The sequence below is a fragment of the Thalassophryne amazonica genome, chromosome 2, assembly GCF_902500255.1.
Source record: "Thalassophryne amazonica chromosome 2, fThaAma1.1, whole genome shotgun sequence".
Classification (NCBI taxonomy): domain Eukaryota; kingdom Metazoa; phylum Chordata; class Actinopteri; order Batrachoidiformes; family Batrachoididae; genus Thalassophryne; species Thalassophryne amazonica.
The window spans coordinates 71742735-71756332 of NC_047104.1; the positions used below are offsets into that span (position 1 = coordinate 71742735).

General features: G+C 39.7%; 1 protein-coding gene across 1 annotated transcript in view; it reads right to left on the minus strand.

Annotated features, from left to right (window-relative positions):
• LOC117525801 (ADP-dependent glucokinase-like) overlaps positions 1–13598 on the minus strand; it is a 61092-nt gene that overhangs the window by 27406 nt on the left and 20088 nt on the right. Inside the window, exons 3-6 of the mRNA XM_034187736.1 lie at positions 11667–11857; positions 10131–10227; positions 6381–6517; positions 4107–4240 (exon numbers count right to left, since the gene is read on the minus strand). Of these exons, the coding sequence (XP_034043627.1) occupies positions 4107–4240; positions 6381–6517; positions 10131–10227; positions 11667–11857 (559 nt within the window). The remainder of the gene's footprint in view (positions 1–4106; positions 4241–6380; positions 6518–10130; positions 10228–11666; positions 11858–13598) is intronic.

Consider the following 13598-nt stretch of genomic DNA (forward strand, 5'->3'; position numbering starts at 1 on the left):
GGCTTTCGGTGACGATCCTATGGGCATCACACAGATTAAGGAGCGGTACAACCGGTTTAAAGACGTCCGCACAACGGTGTAGAGCGAGCCACGCTCCGGTCGGCTATCAACATGCTGAAATGACCAGATCATTTCCAAAGTGAACGCAGTGGTGATGTTAGACCGTCGTGTGACTATCCAAGAAATTGCGGAAGAGGTGGACATCAGCACTTTTTTGGCACATTCCACTGTGACAGAAGATTTGACCATAAAAACAGTTAAAGCGAAATGCATGCCGATGGCTTCGGCACGAAGATGACGGAGCAAAAGCGCCTTCGTGTTGAAATCTCACAGGACACGTTGTGACATACTCACCTCTTCCACAATTTCTCGGATAGTCACACGACTGAAAAGCCACTGAAAGCCGCCTGAATCTTCCAAATGGTGGAAGCGATGGGCATCATTTTTCAGAGTCCGGCATGTCCAGTGAGACTTCAATGCGGTGGCGCTTTTGCTCCATCAGCAACTTCGTGCCGAAGCCATCGGCATGAATTTCGCTGCAACTCTTTTCACGGCCAAATCTTCTGCCACAGTGGAATGTGCCAAAAAAGTGCTGATGTCCACCTCTTCCTCAATTTTTTGGATAGTCACACGACGGTCCTGCATCACCACAGCATTCACTTTGGAAATGATCTGGTCATTTCAGCATGTTGATGGCCGCCCGGAGTGTGGCTCACTCTCCACCGTTGTGCAGCTGCCTTTAAACCGGTTGTACCGCTCCTTAATCTGTGCGATGCCCATAGGATTGTCACCGAAAGCCGTCTGAATAATCCGAATGGTTTCCACCTGGCTGTCGCCCAGTTTCTGGCAAAATTTGATGCGGCGCTGCTCCAGTTGTTCCGTCTTTTTCCTTGGAATGAAAAAACGCCGAGAGCACGACACACACCTCACACAAAGGCTGCTTACCAGGAAATGACGCAATCGACAGGCGTGAAAAAATTCACGCATGCGCACGAAGGTTCAAGGTTTGTTCATGCAAGCACACGTGATTCAAATCCATCAGCTTTTTGAAAAAAATAAAAAGGTCGGATACTTTTCTAACAGACCTCGTATATAAGGTGCCTGAGCCAATTGAAGCTGACCCTAAAAAAAAAAATCCAAGGAAACAGGCTGAGTTTGCCCTGTAATTTCCGAGGGTACATGAATGCAGCAGCTTGTACTGTATGAAAAAGATTCAGCTGGTCGAACAAAGTCAAACTAAACAATAACATTACAAAAACTAAACAAACAATTAAAAACGTCAAGAACGAACTGTTCATGTATCCATCCCGATTTGTCTGAAGAAAACTGGCAATAAAGCTGATTATTTACAGGCTTTATCCCAAGAGGCCCATTACTTATGCAACCCATCATCTTGGCTTTTATATTTTCTATTAATTTCTATCAAGTTGTAGAGATTTGTTTTCAGTTTGAGTTTAAGGGACATAATTTTCCAATTTTTTATATTGAGAAACCCGATTTACTTTTTGCATCTGAAATGGCATATATAAATTAAAATGCATGAAATACCAAGGGGCCAAATACTTTTGCAAAGCACTGCACATTCACAATGTCATAATGTCATGTCAATGACATGAATTGGAGTGTACAACATTTATAGCACGTAACATTCACACACAAAAAAAACAACAAAAAAAAACTGTAAATGATTATATTCACAATACAGTCCACACTCTAGGCCAGGGTTCTCAGCAGGATTTGTTCTCAGTGTAACGGGATGGAACAAGTCACCTTAAGAAGCCGGGGGTTCGTGGACTCTTTAGGTTTTGATCCCACTGAAGCTTTTGTTTTAAGGGTTTAGAAAGGGCCTTCTTTGGAGTGTGTTTTTTAAACTATAAAATGTAGAGCAACCAGAAATTAATCTTGAAGATAAATTGAAAATAAAACATTTGTAAGGATTTTCTGTAGTAAACTGCTGTGTATAAATTAGCAGTTCTGATGCTCCTGTGCAGTGACACACATTTCTACACTCTTCCATATTTTGGCCTGATGCCTCATTTCTTGTGGCTTCAAGGTAAGGCTGTAATAAAGATTAAAAAAGAAAAACTATGGCTTTACTAACAAAACAAAATTTGGCCCCTGTCTCCCCTACAATACATCATGATATTATGGAATGTGATGCATTCGAGTGAATAAATTCTTTATTTGGAATAAATAAATTCGTAACATGGTGTTATCACATGATCAATTTCATTTACATCAGTCAAGCATGCAAGTACACAAAATAACTGATTAATTATAAGAAAACTCACCTTCCAGTACAGGTTTTTTTCTTCATCCTCCACTTTCTTCCACCTTGTCACTGCTTGTTCAAGCTTTCGATTATCAGTGAATTTTTGGTAGCATTTCTGATGAAAATGGGCTTAATTCGGTATTAGAATTTCGGTGCTCGTACACACTGTAGTAGTACTCAAGTTAATAAGTGCTAGAAAGTCTGTTGCAATTTGGGCCTTTACGCCATCAGATTGGTTCAAAATCTCAGCACAGGACAAAGCTTTGGCCCACGTTGTTGCATTAAATAAGTTCAATTTAACATCACTGACAAACCCAAAGTGAATAAAACATTTGATTTCTTCACTCACGTCGGTTGTGTCAGATGCCATGTTTTTGTTTTTTTTTTGTGAACAAGCCAGAAAATGCTACCTCCTGATTGGCCAAAATTTTCAAACCAGGAAGTGCCCGGCTTTTATAAATGCCATCAGATGAATTAATTTTTAGAAAATTGGGCGAAATTCATAGGAGAACAAGGTGTTTATGCATTTTTAATAGTATTTTGCAAATTATCATGAATTTGATTTCTAAAACCAATTATAGTATCACATACAAACACAATAAGCTCACATGGCCTACTGCCTAATAAGTAAAATATTCACTGCATAACAAGCTTTCAAACTCAAATCATAATGAGCCTATGCGTAGTTATTATTAACAAAATTAGTGTACCAAGAGGCTATGGCTTCACATTTTCAGTCCATTTCATATAATCAATAACATTTGTAGGTGAATTGTATGGTGGCCCTGAAGTGCAAAACACAACAGCAAATTGCACAGCACAACAGCAAATCGCACAACACAACAGCAAAAGAGAAACGACAACAACATTAACCAAAACAGAAAAGGTAGGTACCTTTGGGCAACACGAATCGTCGCTGATTGGACGGTGGTCCATCCTGTCCTGTGAACTGGAAGACCATATACTCAGGCAACAGAACAAACGAACATGCCGCGATGTATTGCCAAAACTGTGGCAAAGAGTTTGAGGAAAAAACAAACTTCTGCAGTGATTGTGGGAAAAGGCTAAAAGAAGATGGTGACGACACTCACGCGCGACCTTCAAGTTTAAGAACACGTACCTTTTCACTTGCGGCGCCCAGATTTTGAAAACATGTAAACCTTCTGGTTCACAAGACAGGACGGACCACCATCCAATCAGTGACGATTCGTGTCACCCGAAGGTACCTACCTTTTCCGTTTTGGTTAATGTTGTTGTCGTTTCTCTTTTGCTATTGTGCTGTGCGATTTGCTGTTGTGTTTTTTTGATTTGCTGTTGTGCTGTGCGATTTGCTGTTGTGTTTTGCACTTCAGGGCCACCGTAGTACCTGTAGAATGATCATACGACAAATGAGAATAGATCTACAGTTTTCTTAATTTAAACAGCTACTTATTGGACAGAAAGTTCAGCAATTATATCCCAACATAGTTTAATGTGCTTATTTCAGCTATAAAGTCATGATAGGCAGTGTGCACACTCTGAGTAGCCTTCTCCATTAAGCTGAGCTGCCAGCGTGCAGGCAGTGACAAACTGTGCAGTTACACAAAATCAAAATGGTAGCCAGATCACACGATAATGTACAAATCTGCCGTTCCTGTCTGTGAGGAGTTGCAGTGTGCTTTGTTTGTAAATGCATTCAAGTAATTTGACTAAGAAAGTAAAATATCTAGCTTCAGATTTCCTGACTAGCTGTTGTCACTAAACATCAAGAAGACAAACACTGCCATCTGCCTGTCTAAACATTAAATGGAGTTTAAAGGTGTTTTGATAAAAGCAGCTGTTCATTAATACCTACTTGAGGGATGACGTAGTGAAGCAGGTCTTCAACTATACCCTCATCTACAAAACTGGCCATCTCAAAATGAATGCCAATCTGAGTAGACGAGGAAAGGAGGGCAGCTAGTTGGGAGAGGAGAGCCTCACGTTCACCTGAAATAATAAAGGAAATAAAAGATAAAAATAAAACGAAAAGGCAGAAAGAGAGGGGTGACCAAAATAATATATATATGTATGTATGTATGTATGTGTGTGTGTGTATAAAAAGAAAGCAAGAGAAAGAAAAGAGAAAACATAAAAATGTTACGAAAATGCACATGGAGGAAGAGTTACAAACAGGGCCAGTGTCGCAGACCGAATAGTCCCCTCTAAAAAGTGGTCCCCCCCCTGCCTTCACTGCGCATGCTTCATTTCGGACCACAGCGACACATCTGAGACGGAGTCTCTTCACCCAAAGCAATCAAATGGATTAATGGGATTATTAACCGTCAGATGACAAGGTAAAACCTCTCATTCTAAAGTCAGTTTTAAGCAGAAACGAGGCGATAATCAGAGAATCGCGACTGATGCTCCGAAATGACGTAGGCACCACAGCAGCACGTCAGACTCTGACGTGCTGCTGTGTGCTCTGATCACTTCCACGGTCTTTTATTATGAAATAATGCTGAATTTATGTGGAAATGATTGTTGTACAAAAGCTTCACATATTTGTCGCTGGGATAGATGATGACTGGAGTGCAGTTTGAAGCAGAAATGAGGTGATAATCGGTGGGCCGCTGCTGACTAGAGCTGTCACAAACGACTATTTTCATAGTGAACGATTATTTTTGCAATAGTCGACTAGTCAGATCATACGTAAATTGCAGCTTATCACATTTTATCGATATCAATACCATTATCGATTCAGCTTATCAATCCGATTCCTTTATCGATGCCTCCTGTGAATTTTCTGTGTGCTACAAGTAGGCTATACAGGTTTTCTATGTCAACAACATTTTATTGAGTCTTAAAGTAAATAAATATGAAACTGGTCACTGGATCCTTGATCTCTGGACATAAATAAACTCTACATGGTGGATCCTTGATCTCTGGACATAGATAGAAAAAAATCTGTAGTTTCTGTCCAAAGCATTTCCTTCCAGACATTAACAGCATGGATGTCACTCCATATGTCTGAGCTGAGCGTAGCTGGCTGCTGGAGTATGCAGCCATGCAGCCAGGACGTCTCATTTTGGGAGGGGAAAAAAAAACATTTTGATCGACTGCAGTTTGTTTGTATTACAACCTTTGGAAAGATGTGTCATTTGATTTAAACGGTGATTCACTCTGAAGTTCTTAATTTCGAGTGGACTCTATCTTTCTAACTTGACTCGGCGGCGCAGCATTTGGAGCAACAGTACGGAGGACGATTCTCGTTTCTTTCTCGCAACAAGACAGGAGTCCCAGTTAGTCACTTTAATCCGCACAAAAGTGACTTACGACTGACATATTTTAATGGCTTTGAGAGGGAATAAGAAACGGAGTTGTCGCTTCTGAAGAGGACCAAAGCAAATATCCAACGAAGCAGGGAATCAAAGCACTGCTTCATTGGTTCAAGGTTCAACTCAAATGACTTGTCAACTACTAAATTAGTTGTTGACGGTTTCAATAGTCGACATAGTCATGACAAGTCGACTAGTCATGGCAGCCCTACTGCTGATGTTCAGAAATCACACTGCTATGGTCTGAAATGACGCATACGCAGTAAAGGCAGGGCGGACCAATTTTTAGGGGGGACCATTTGGTCAGCAACATCGGGTCATGGTGGCAGTAGACCCAGTAGCTCACACTGCTCTATCCTTAGTGAAGTCCTCTAACTCTTCCTGGGGGATCCCGAGGCATTCCCAGGCCAGCTGGGAAACATAATCTCTCCAGCAGCAGCCCCCCCCCCATTTTATTTACTTGTTCTTTTTTTTTTTCATTTGTTTTTTATTTATTTATTTATTTATTTTTTTATGGGGACCACAACCCCAGATCTACTTTTCTCAACTTCCATGCAACATTACAAAGGCATGTCAAGTATAACAGCCCAACAACATCCAGAAACTTCAACATCTCTGGGCAAATATTGTCTGCTCATCGCCAGAAACAGCAGACAATGACACCATGCGTTGGAGGACAAATAAATAAATAATATCAAAAACTAATTTGTTACAAAACTGCAGGTCTGTAAACCATTAGTTTCTTTAATGATGATGAATGAAAAGGCGCACACAATGGAATAAACGGTAATGTAAAGTGACCCAAGCTGTACCTGACTGGAAGGGGAAGTTGTCCATCATTTGCAGACCTCCCACCACCAACAGTTGTGGTTTGAAATCTTTGAGTTTCCTGGCAAAATCTTCCATGGAAGCGAGGTAGGGATTATGAGCATCACTGTGGATAATATACCTACACAGCACATAAAGAGAAGTTTACAGTTTAAAACCAACATACAACACATTTATGTCCATAATGGCCCGTTTCTTCAGAAATGGACCATTATAATATTATTTTGTGTGTGATAAAAGAAAATGTTACTAAAACAGCTTTCTTTATTGGTTTACAGGCTCTTTGTCTTGCCAGGCAGCATTTTGGAGTGAAAAATGCATGATCTGGGGGGTTTTGACTTCAGGGTGTATGCACAGGGGGGTTAGACTAGATCAAACAATTACCATAACATTTATTTATAGAACACTTTACAACACCAACTGGTATCCAAAACACTTAACATTAAAAACACAAATTCACAAAAATAAAACACATATACAATAAAATTTTAAAACGGCACGTAAAAACAGAACATGTCACCTCCCCACTAGGTGTTAAAAGCCAGCTTAAATAAATAAGTCTTAGATTTAAAAAAGTGCTAGGTCATGAATAGTATGTAATTCAAGAGGTAGCTTGTTCCACAGTCTGGAGCCAGCTACTGCGAAAGCATGATCACCCCAGCGTTTATATCTTGACCTTGGAACATCTAAGTAAAGCTGGCCAGACTCGTAATGTCCTATTTTAACAGTGCAAAGTTAAAATTTCAGACAAGTAGGGAGGTGCAAGGCCATAAATAGCTTTACAAACAAACATTAAAATCTTAAAATCAATTCTAAAATGAACTGGAAGCCAGTGGAGTGAATACAGGATGGGCATAATATGCTCACGTCTAAAAGCAGCAGCATTCTGCACCAACTGGAGACATGCAAGAGAAGACTGATTAATGCCAGAATAAAGTGCCTTAAAATAATCAAGTCTGGAGCTGATGAAAGCATGAATGGCCGTCTCAAGATCACGTCTACTGAGGAAGTGCTTTATTTTAGCCAAAAGACGAAGCTGGAAAAAATTTGGTTTGACAACAGAGTTTATCTGTTGATCAAACCGCAAACATCTGTCAAATATCACTCACAAATTCTTGACAGCTGGTTTTACATAATTAGCCAGGGCACCAAAATTTGCTGTTACCACATTTGGTATGCCAGAGTGCTCAAACACCATGATCTCAGTTTTACTATCATTCAGGTAAAGGAAGTTTTGGGACAGCCACTGCTTTACATCGCGAATACAATTAAATAATGATGACAAAGCATCACTCCCATTAGTCCTCATAAGCAGATAGATTTGCAGATCATCCGCATAGCAATGAAAGGACAGGTTGTGCTGTGTTATAATAGACCCCAATGGCAGAATGTACAAACAAAATAGAATAGGCCCAAGAACAGAACCCTGCGGCACTCCACAACACAGTGGAGCAGTTGATGAGGAGAGGTCCCCAATCATAACAGAAAAGCTCCTTTCAGCCAAATATGATCTAAACCACTTAAGTGCAGCACCCTGAATGCCAATAAAATGTTATAACCAGGAAACAAGTACTGTGTGATCCACAGTATCAAAGGCTGCTGTGAGGTCCAACAGAACCAGCACAGCAGGATTCCCTGCATCCACCAACAAAGTGATGTCATCAGGAACTTTTAAATGTGCCAACTCAGTGCTGTGTCGTGATCTGAACCCAAATTGGAATTTTTCAAGGATGTGATTGTCTTCTAAAAATGACTAACTGTATAAAGACAACCTTTTCTAGATCATTTGGTCAATGATTTGTCTTTTCTTGTTCATAATAACCTTCCCCATATTTTTAAAGGGGATAATACACTGCAACGTTTAATTATACGAAATAGTACCACCCCCTATTTACAGTATTAACACTGGTTCTTAAACCTGTGCACCACAAATACCTATGTGAGTGCAGCCACAGAGGAACACAGACTTACATTTTTCACAAATCACTACTTTATCCATATGGCAGTTTTCTGTAAACAGACATTGTAAATAGTACACTTGTAAATAAGTTCACTCCAAGCCAGTCACAATAATTAAATCAACTTATTGTATGATATATGAAGATGACCTTGATAATTTCTTCGAATTTCAGAGCATACTGCTGTTAACTACTGGCTGTTCATTTGCTCTCTTTGACAGAGTTTCAGTATGAGCAGCACTTCTGTAGCTTCTCCACATACGTGCACACTCCCATGCAAAGCGCTGAGTATCAGGCGAGTTAACATGAATGAGACGGTAATTTGACCATTTAAAGCCCCGTTGTTCATTTAATTGCAATTTCTTTTTCAACTGCTAGAGAGTTCTTTATATTAATAGTTTAACGTGGTTTTTAATTATTTGTTTTGGATATTAAACATTTTTTCCACATTCCAATGTCTGAATATTAGTAAGAATTTATAACAAAATTTGAAAGGGTGTACTAGCATCATCAATGCCACAAAAGAGCTTTAAAATGAAAATAAATTTTTAGCAATTATTTTTGGGAAAATATATCATCCATCAACAACAGTTATTGTTACGGGCCTATTACCTTCTCCCTCACATTATCAGGGCGTGGCACAAACCGGGTGGACACACGTGCAAACTCTCCCAGCACGTGCGGTCAGAATTAGCTTTAACTGTAGAAACAGGCATTCGGTACACAGGTGGTCCAGGAGTGACGGCAAAGGTACAAACAGACGTGAGGCTGAAGCTTGGTCCAAAAAACAGGCTGAGGTCAAAAAACACGGCATGGAGGTATTCAGAGGCAAAGAGAAGTACAAGGTCGAGGGCAAAACAAGGTCAGATACCGGCAGGCAGATCAAGACAGGATGTGAGGGCTGGAAAGTGAAATACATTCAGCAATCTGGCAGTGAGAGCTTAAATAACTGGTGGTGCAATTAGGGGAACAAGACATAGGTGTCAGTGAAAGATCTGGAAGGGGGTGTGACAAAGATTATGCATGGTGCAAGATAGTGAAGGCAAGAAAATGCAGAGTGGAGTGAAGAAAGAGACAAAGACACGTGAGCAGGTGCAAGAGTGGAAGTGGATGAAAACACAGAGCAGAAAGAAACAAAGTGAGAAACAATGGCAGGTGCAGTGATGTGGAGTGGGAACACATGATTCAAAACCTGAAGACAGAATATAAAACAGCTATGAGCTGGACCAGGGCAGAGCATGAACATGAGAACTAAAAGTGGACCAAAATATAATAAGTACAAACGCAAGAGTACATGAGAACTGAAAACAAAACCTGACATTATAGCATAACTGAAATAACAAATGAAATGAGCAAAATAATCAAGTGATTGACCAAAACTAGAACAGAACAATGGCTAAAGTATGAAAAGTAACAAAGCAAGACAGAACAGAATAAACATATCCGTTGACTACAGAATAGTGCATAAATAAAAGGAACTAACTGATAAGCAATAAATAACAAACGGAACATAATCAGATGACAATCTCTTGAAGGCAAATAATAACCAAAACCTGTGAGTAAAGCATAATACAAAAATGTGAAACAGAACCAAATTAAGACTGGAGTGACCAAGAGTGAACAAATACAAGGATAACAGAAACAAAACCAATGATAACATGAACATGACAAGACATGGATAAAACACAGAAGGCTCAGAATACAAACGTGGATACAGATGGCCCTAAAGGCCCGGATCATGACACACGTTTCCAAGCAGCCACATAATGTTCCTACCTGTTGGCTCTACGTGATGTGTAGTGTCCCCATTTAGTGCCAGATGGATACTCTAGGATCAAATGAATGTCTGGTTCTTCTACTACATTACCTGCCACTGAAAAGATAAAAGATGAGGTACATATGAGAGCTAACGGGATTACAAAATTAAGAGAGGGATGAGAGTGAATCACTATGTTAACAGGAGGAATACAGTAAGGAATACAGGAATACAGTAAGACGTGATCGAAAAGATACAGGGATCACAAATGACAGTCAACTAGGGCAAGTTTATTGTGACCACAGTTACTTTGATAAAGTAATCAAATTACTGATTACTGATTACTCCTTGAAAAAGTAACTTAGTTACTTTACTGATTACTCAATTGTAAAAGTAACTAAGTTAGATTACTAGTTACTTTTTTTAGTTACTTTCCCCAGCTGCCGACAACAACCCTCTGCCACCTCAACATGACAATGATACCTGTTTTGCCAAAACTCACTTTATAGTCACCCTTTCTTGACTTCAATGAAAATAAATACTTGTTTTATAAAAAGTAAAATAATCTTTCTTGACCTCATATTTAACTGTTGACAGCACTGTATCAGTAAAACTTGCAATTTCTAACCTACATTGTTTATAAATGTAACTATTAAATTCTAACATTTTTCTAACATTTAAATCCTCTATAAACATTTTACTTGTCAAAATTATTATTATTTTAAGTAGTATTAGTAGTTGTAAAAAAACGGCTTCAAAACTGGACCTTTAATCTAGGGGTGTTGTGGTGGTGGTGGGGCACATCCCTGCCCCACGCCCCCATTCCATCTAGATTCGCCCCTGCTTTGGCGTTTGAGCACAAAGAATGGATAATATTTATTTATGCAGAAAACATGACCAGATTTACAGGTAAGAAAGTTTTATTGTGTTTTCACATCATGTGGTCCTCAGAGAGAGAGTTTAGGTGCATTTGAGTGGAAAATAGTGTTAGTTGTTGACGCGTCGCGGAGGATCAGCTGTTTTTAACAAGACGATACGGAGCGGCTCAGCTCAGAATTCTAAATAAAGGAGGAAATAAAGCATAAAAATGACTTTGTAAAGCTCAGTGCAGGTGTGCTGTTTTCACCGCGCTTTAAGAGGTGGGGACGAGTCGTAGCTGATGAAAAGCTCACAGCTTGCTTAAAGTGTGTAGTTCAGTCGAGCCCCCCCTTACCAAAAAATAGTACTTATAAGTATATAAAAAGTAAACTAGAAGTATACTTGAAACATACTTGCATATACTACTTTGTGGTAAGGGCCGACCCACTGCCCACGGACCAAGTTTAATGCTGCGACCCACAATGCAAAAATAATAGTAACGCACAGTGACTTGGAGAAGTAACTTTAATCTGATTGCTCATTTGGAAAGATTAACGCGTTAGATTACTCGTTACAAAAAAAAAAAAGTGGTTAGAGTAACGTGTTACCGGCATCACTGATTGTGACACTGTCTTAGAGAAAAAAAAACCCTATACACATACATATACATACATACATATACATACATACATACACACCTGTAATGTGCTGAGGCAAGACATCCGTCAGATCAGGGCTGAAGCTTCCTGCAAGCAACACATCACATCCCTCATTTGCCAGGCGGCTCGCTATTACCGGGGCATTGCCACCTACTGCCCACCTGTTACCAGGTATGTCACGAGATGCTTCAACCAGCTCACTAAACAGGGTATCATTTATCATAAAACGCCTGCAACAGAGGAAAAAAAAGTAAGATTTTAAGATTGTGTTATGGCATCAGAATTTGTACCCATATCATCCGGTAACATGAGTTTAAACCTAGCGTGCCCAACCAGTCAATTGCAAGCTGACTTCCAGTCAATTGTGAGTGTACAATCCAAAACCGAATTCGAATGGCAATTCCATCTGCCTTATCTGCAGTGCAAACGTGGCATTACCGAAGAAAGGGAATTTGGAGTGGCATTTTTAGATGATCCACAAGAGCTACAATGCTAGTTTCCCAGCTAAATCACCTCTTCATGTCAGAAAACTGCAGGAATTGAAAAGCCAGCTAGCAGTGCAAAAGGCCGTTTTTACCCGGCCAAATACTACAAGTAAGGCTGCAAGCATAGCTTCTTATTGTGTCAGCCGTGTTCTTGTAAAAGGAAAGAAATCTTTCAAGCATGGTGAGACTGTGAAAAAAGCGTTCATGGAAGTTGCAGATGTGCTATTTGCCGAATTTAAAAATCGAAAGGAGATTGTGTCTGCTATTCAGGATGTGCAGCTCTCAAGAAATTCTGTTACATGACAATGCGAGGGAATGGTGGAGGATACTGAACGGCAACTGAGGAATCAGAGACATGAGTGTTTTTCTCTGCAATTCGATGAATCCACTGATACTGTGGCTCAGCTATGTGTTTTTATTAGAAGGGTTTTTGACATGAAAGTAAAAGAAGAGCTGCTGACCATTTTGCCTTTGAAAGGGCACACGAGAGACACATTTTTCAAGCAGAATGCAACAGTGTGATCTACGGATCTTTCCACACATGGACACAGAACTTAAATATCAGGGCAAAGACTGTGCAGAGCTTGAGAGTGCATGTTATGTTGAGCAAGTACGGAACATCTTGTCAGAATATGGCAGGCGCTTTACTGACTTTGCTTCCACTGAGTCTCACTTTTCTCTGTTTTCCATTTGGGGAAAATATTGGACGATATAATGTCCAAAATAGCATCAAATACAACCTCAACCTGGATAGCTGTACTGTTGAGAATGAGATCCTCACACTCAAAAATGATACTGAGGTGAAATCCAGAGCAACACCTGCCATAAATGTCCAATTCTGGAATGTAATGCAGAAAGAGAAATACCCCAACCTTAGACAAACTGCACAGAATTTGACTGCACTTTTTGGAACTTATTTGTGTGAATCTGCCTTTTCACACATGAAAATCAAGTCAAAATACAGATCCACCATGACAGATGACCACCTTGTGGCCGGCACTCGGCTCCCACTGTCCAGATTACAAGAGACTAGCTGCCTCCTCTCAGTGACAGAAGTCCCACTAAGGTAGGGAACAACCTTTCCAACTTGAATTAAGGATTGTATTATTTGAGTCGTTTGTTGTTGTGTTGTTACGGGCCAGTCCTTGGTCTACTTGGGCTTATTCTTTGCACCATGCACATTTACTTCAATAATGTATTATTACTGTTAAAACTTTATATTTGTGCCAGAAAATTGTGTCATTATATTGGTGCACAATAAATTGCGTCTACGCTATGGTCTTCAATATGGTTTGGTAGATCTCAATACACTGTCAACTTTAAAACTAGATCTCAGCTCAAAAAAGGTTGGGCACCCCTGCTTTAAACAATACAGATAAAAAAAGTTTTCAATCACATCATGATCGGGGGTAAATATGGTCATGGAAAATTATACACTTAAAAAGGAATCATTATGAAAATAGGCTCTAACCTAATTTACAGTCAG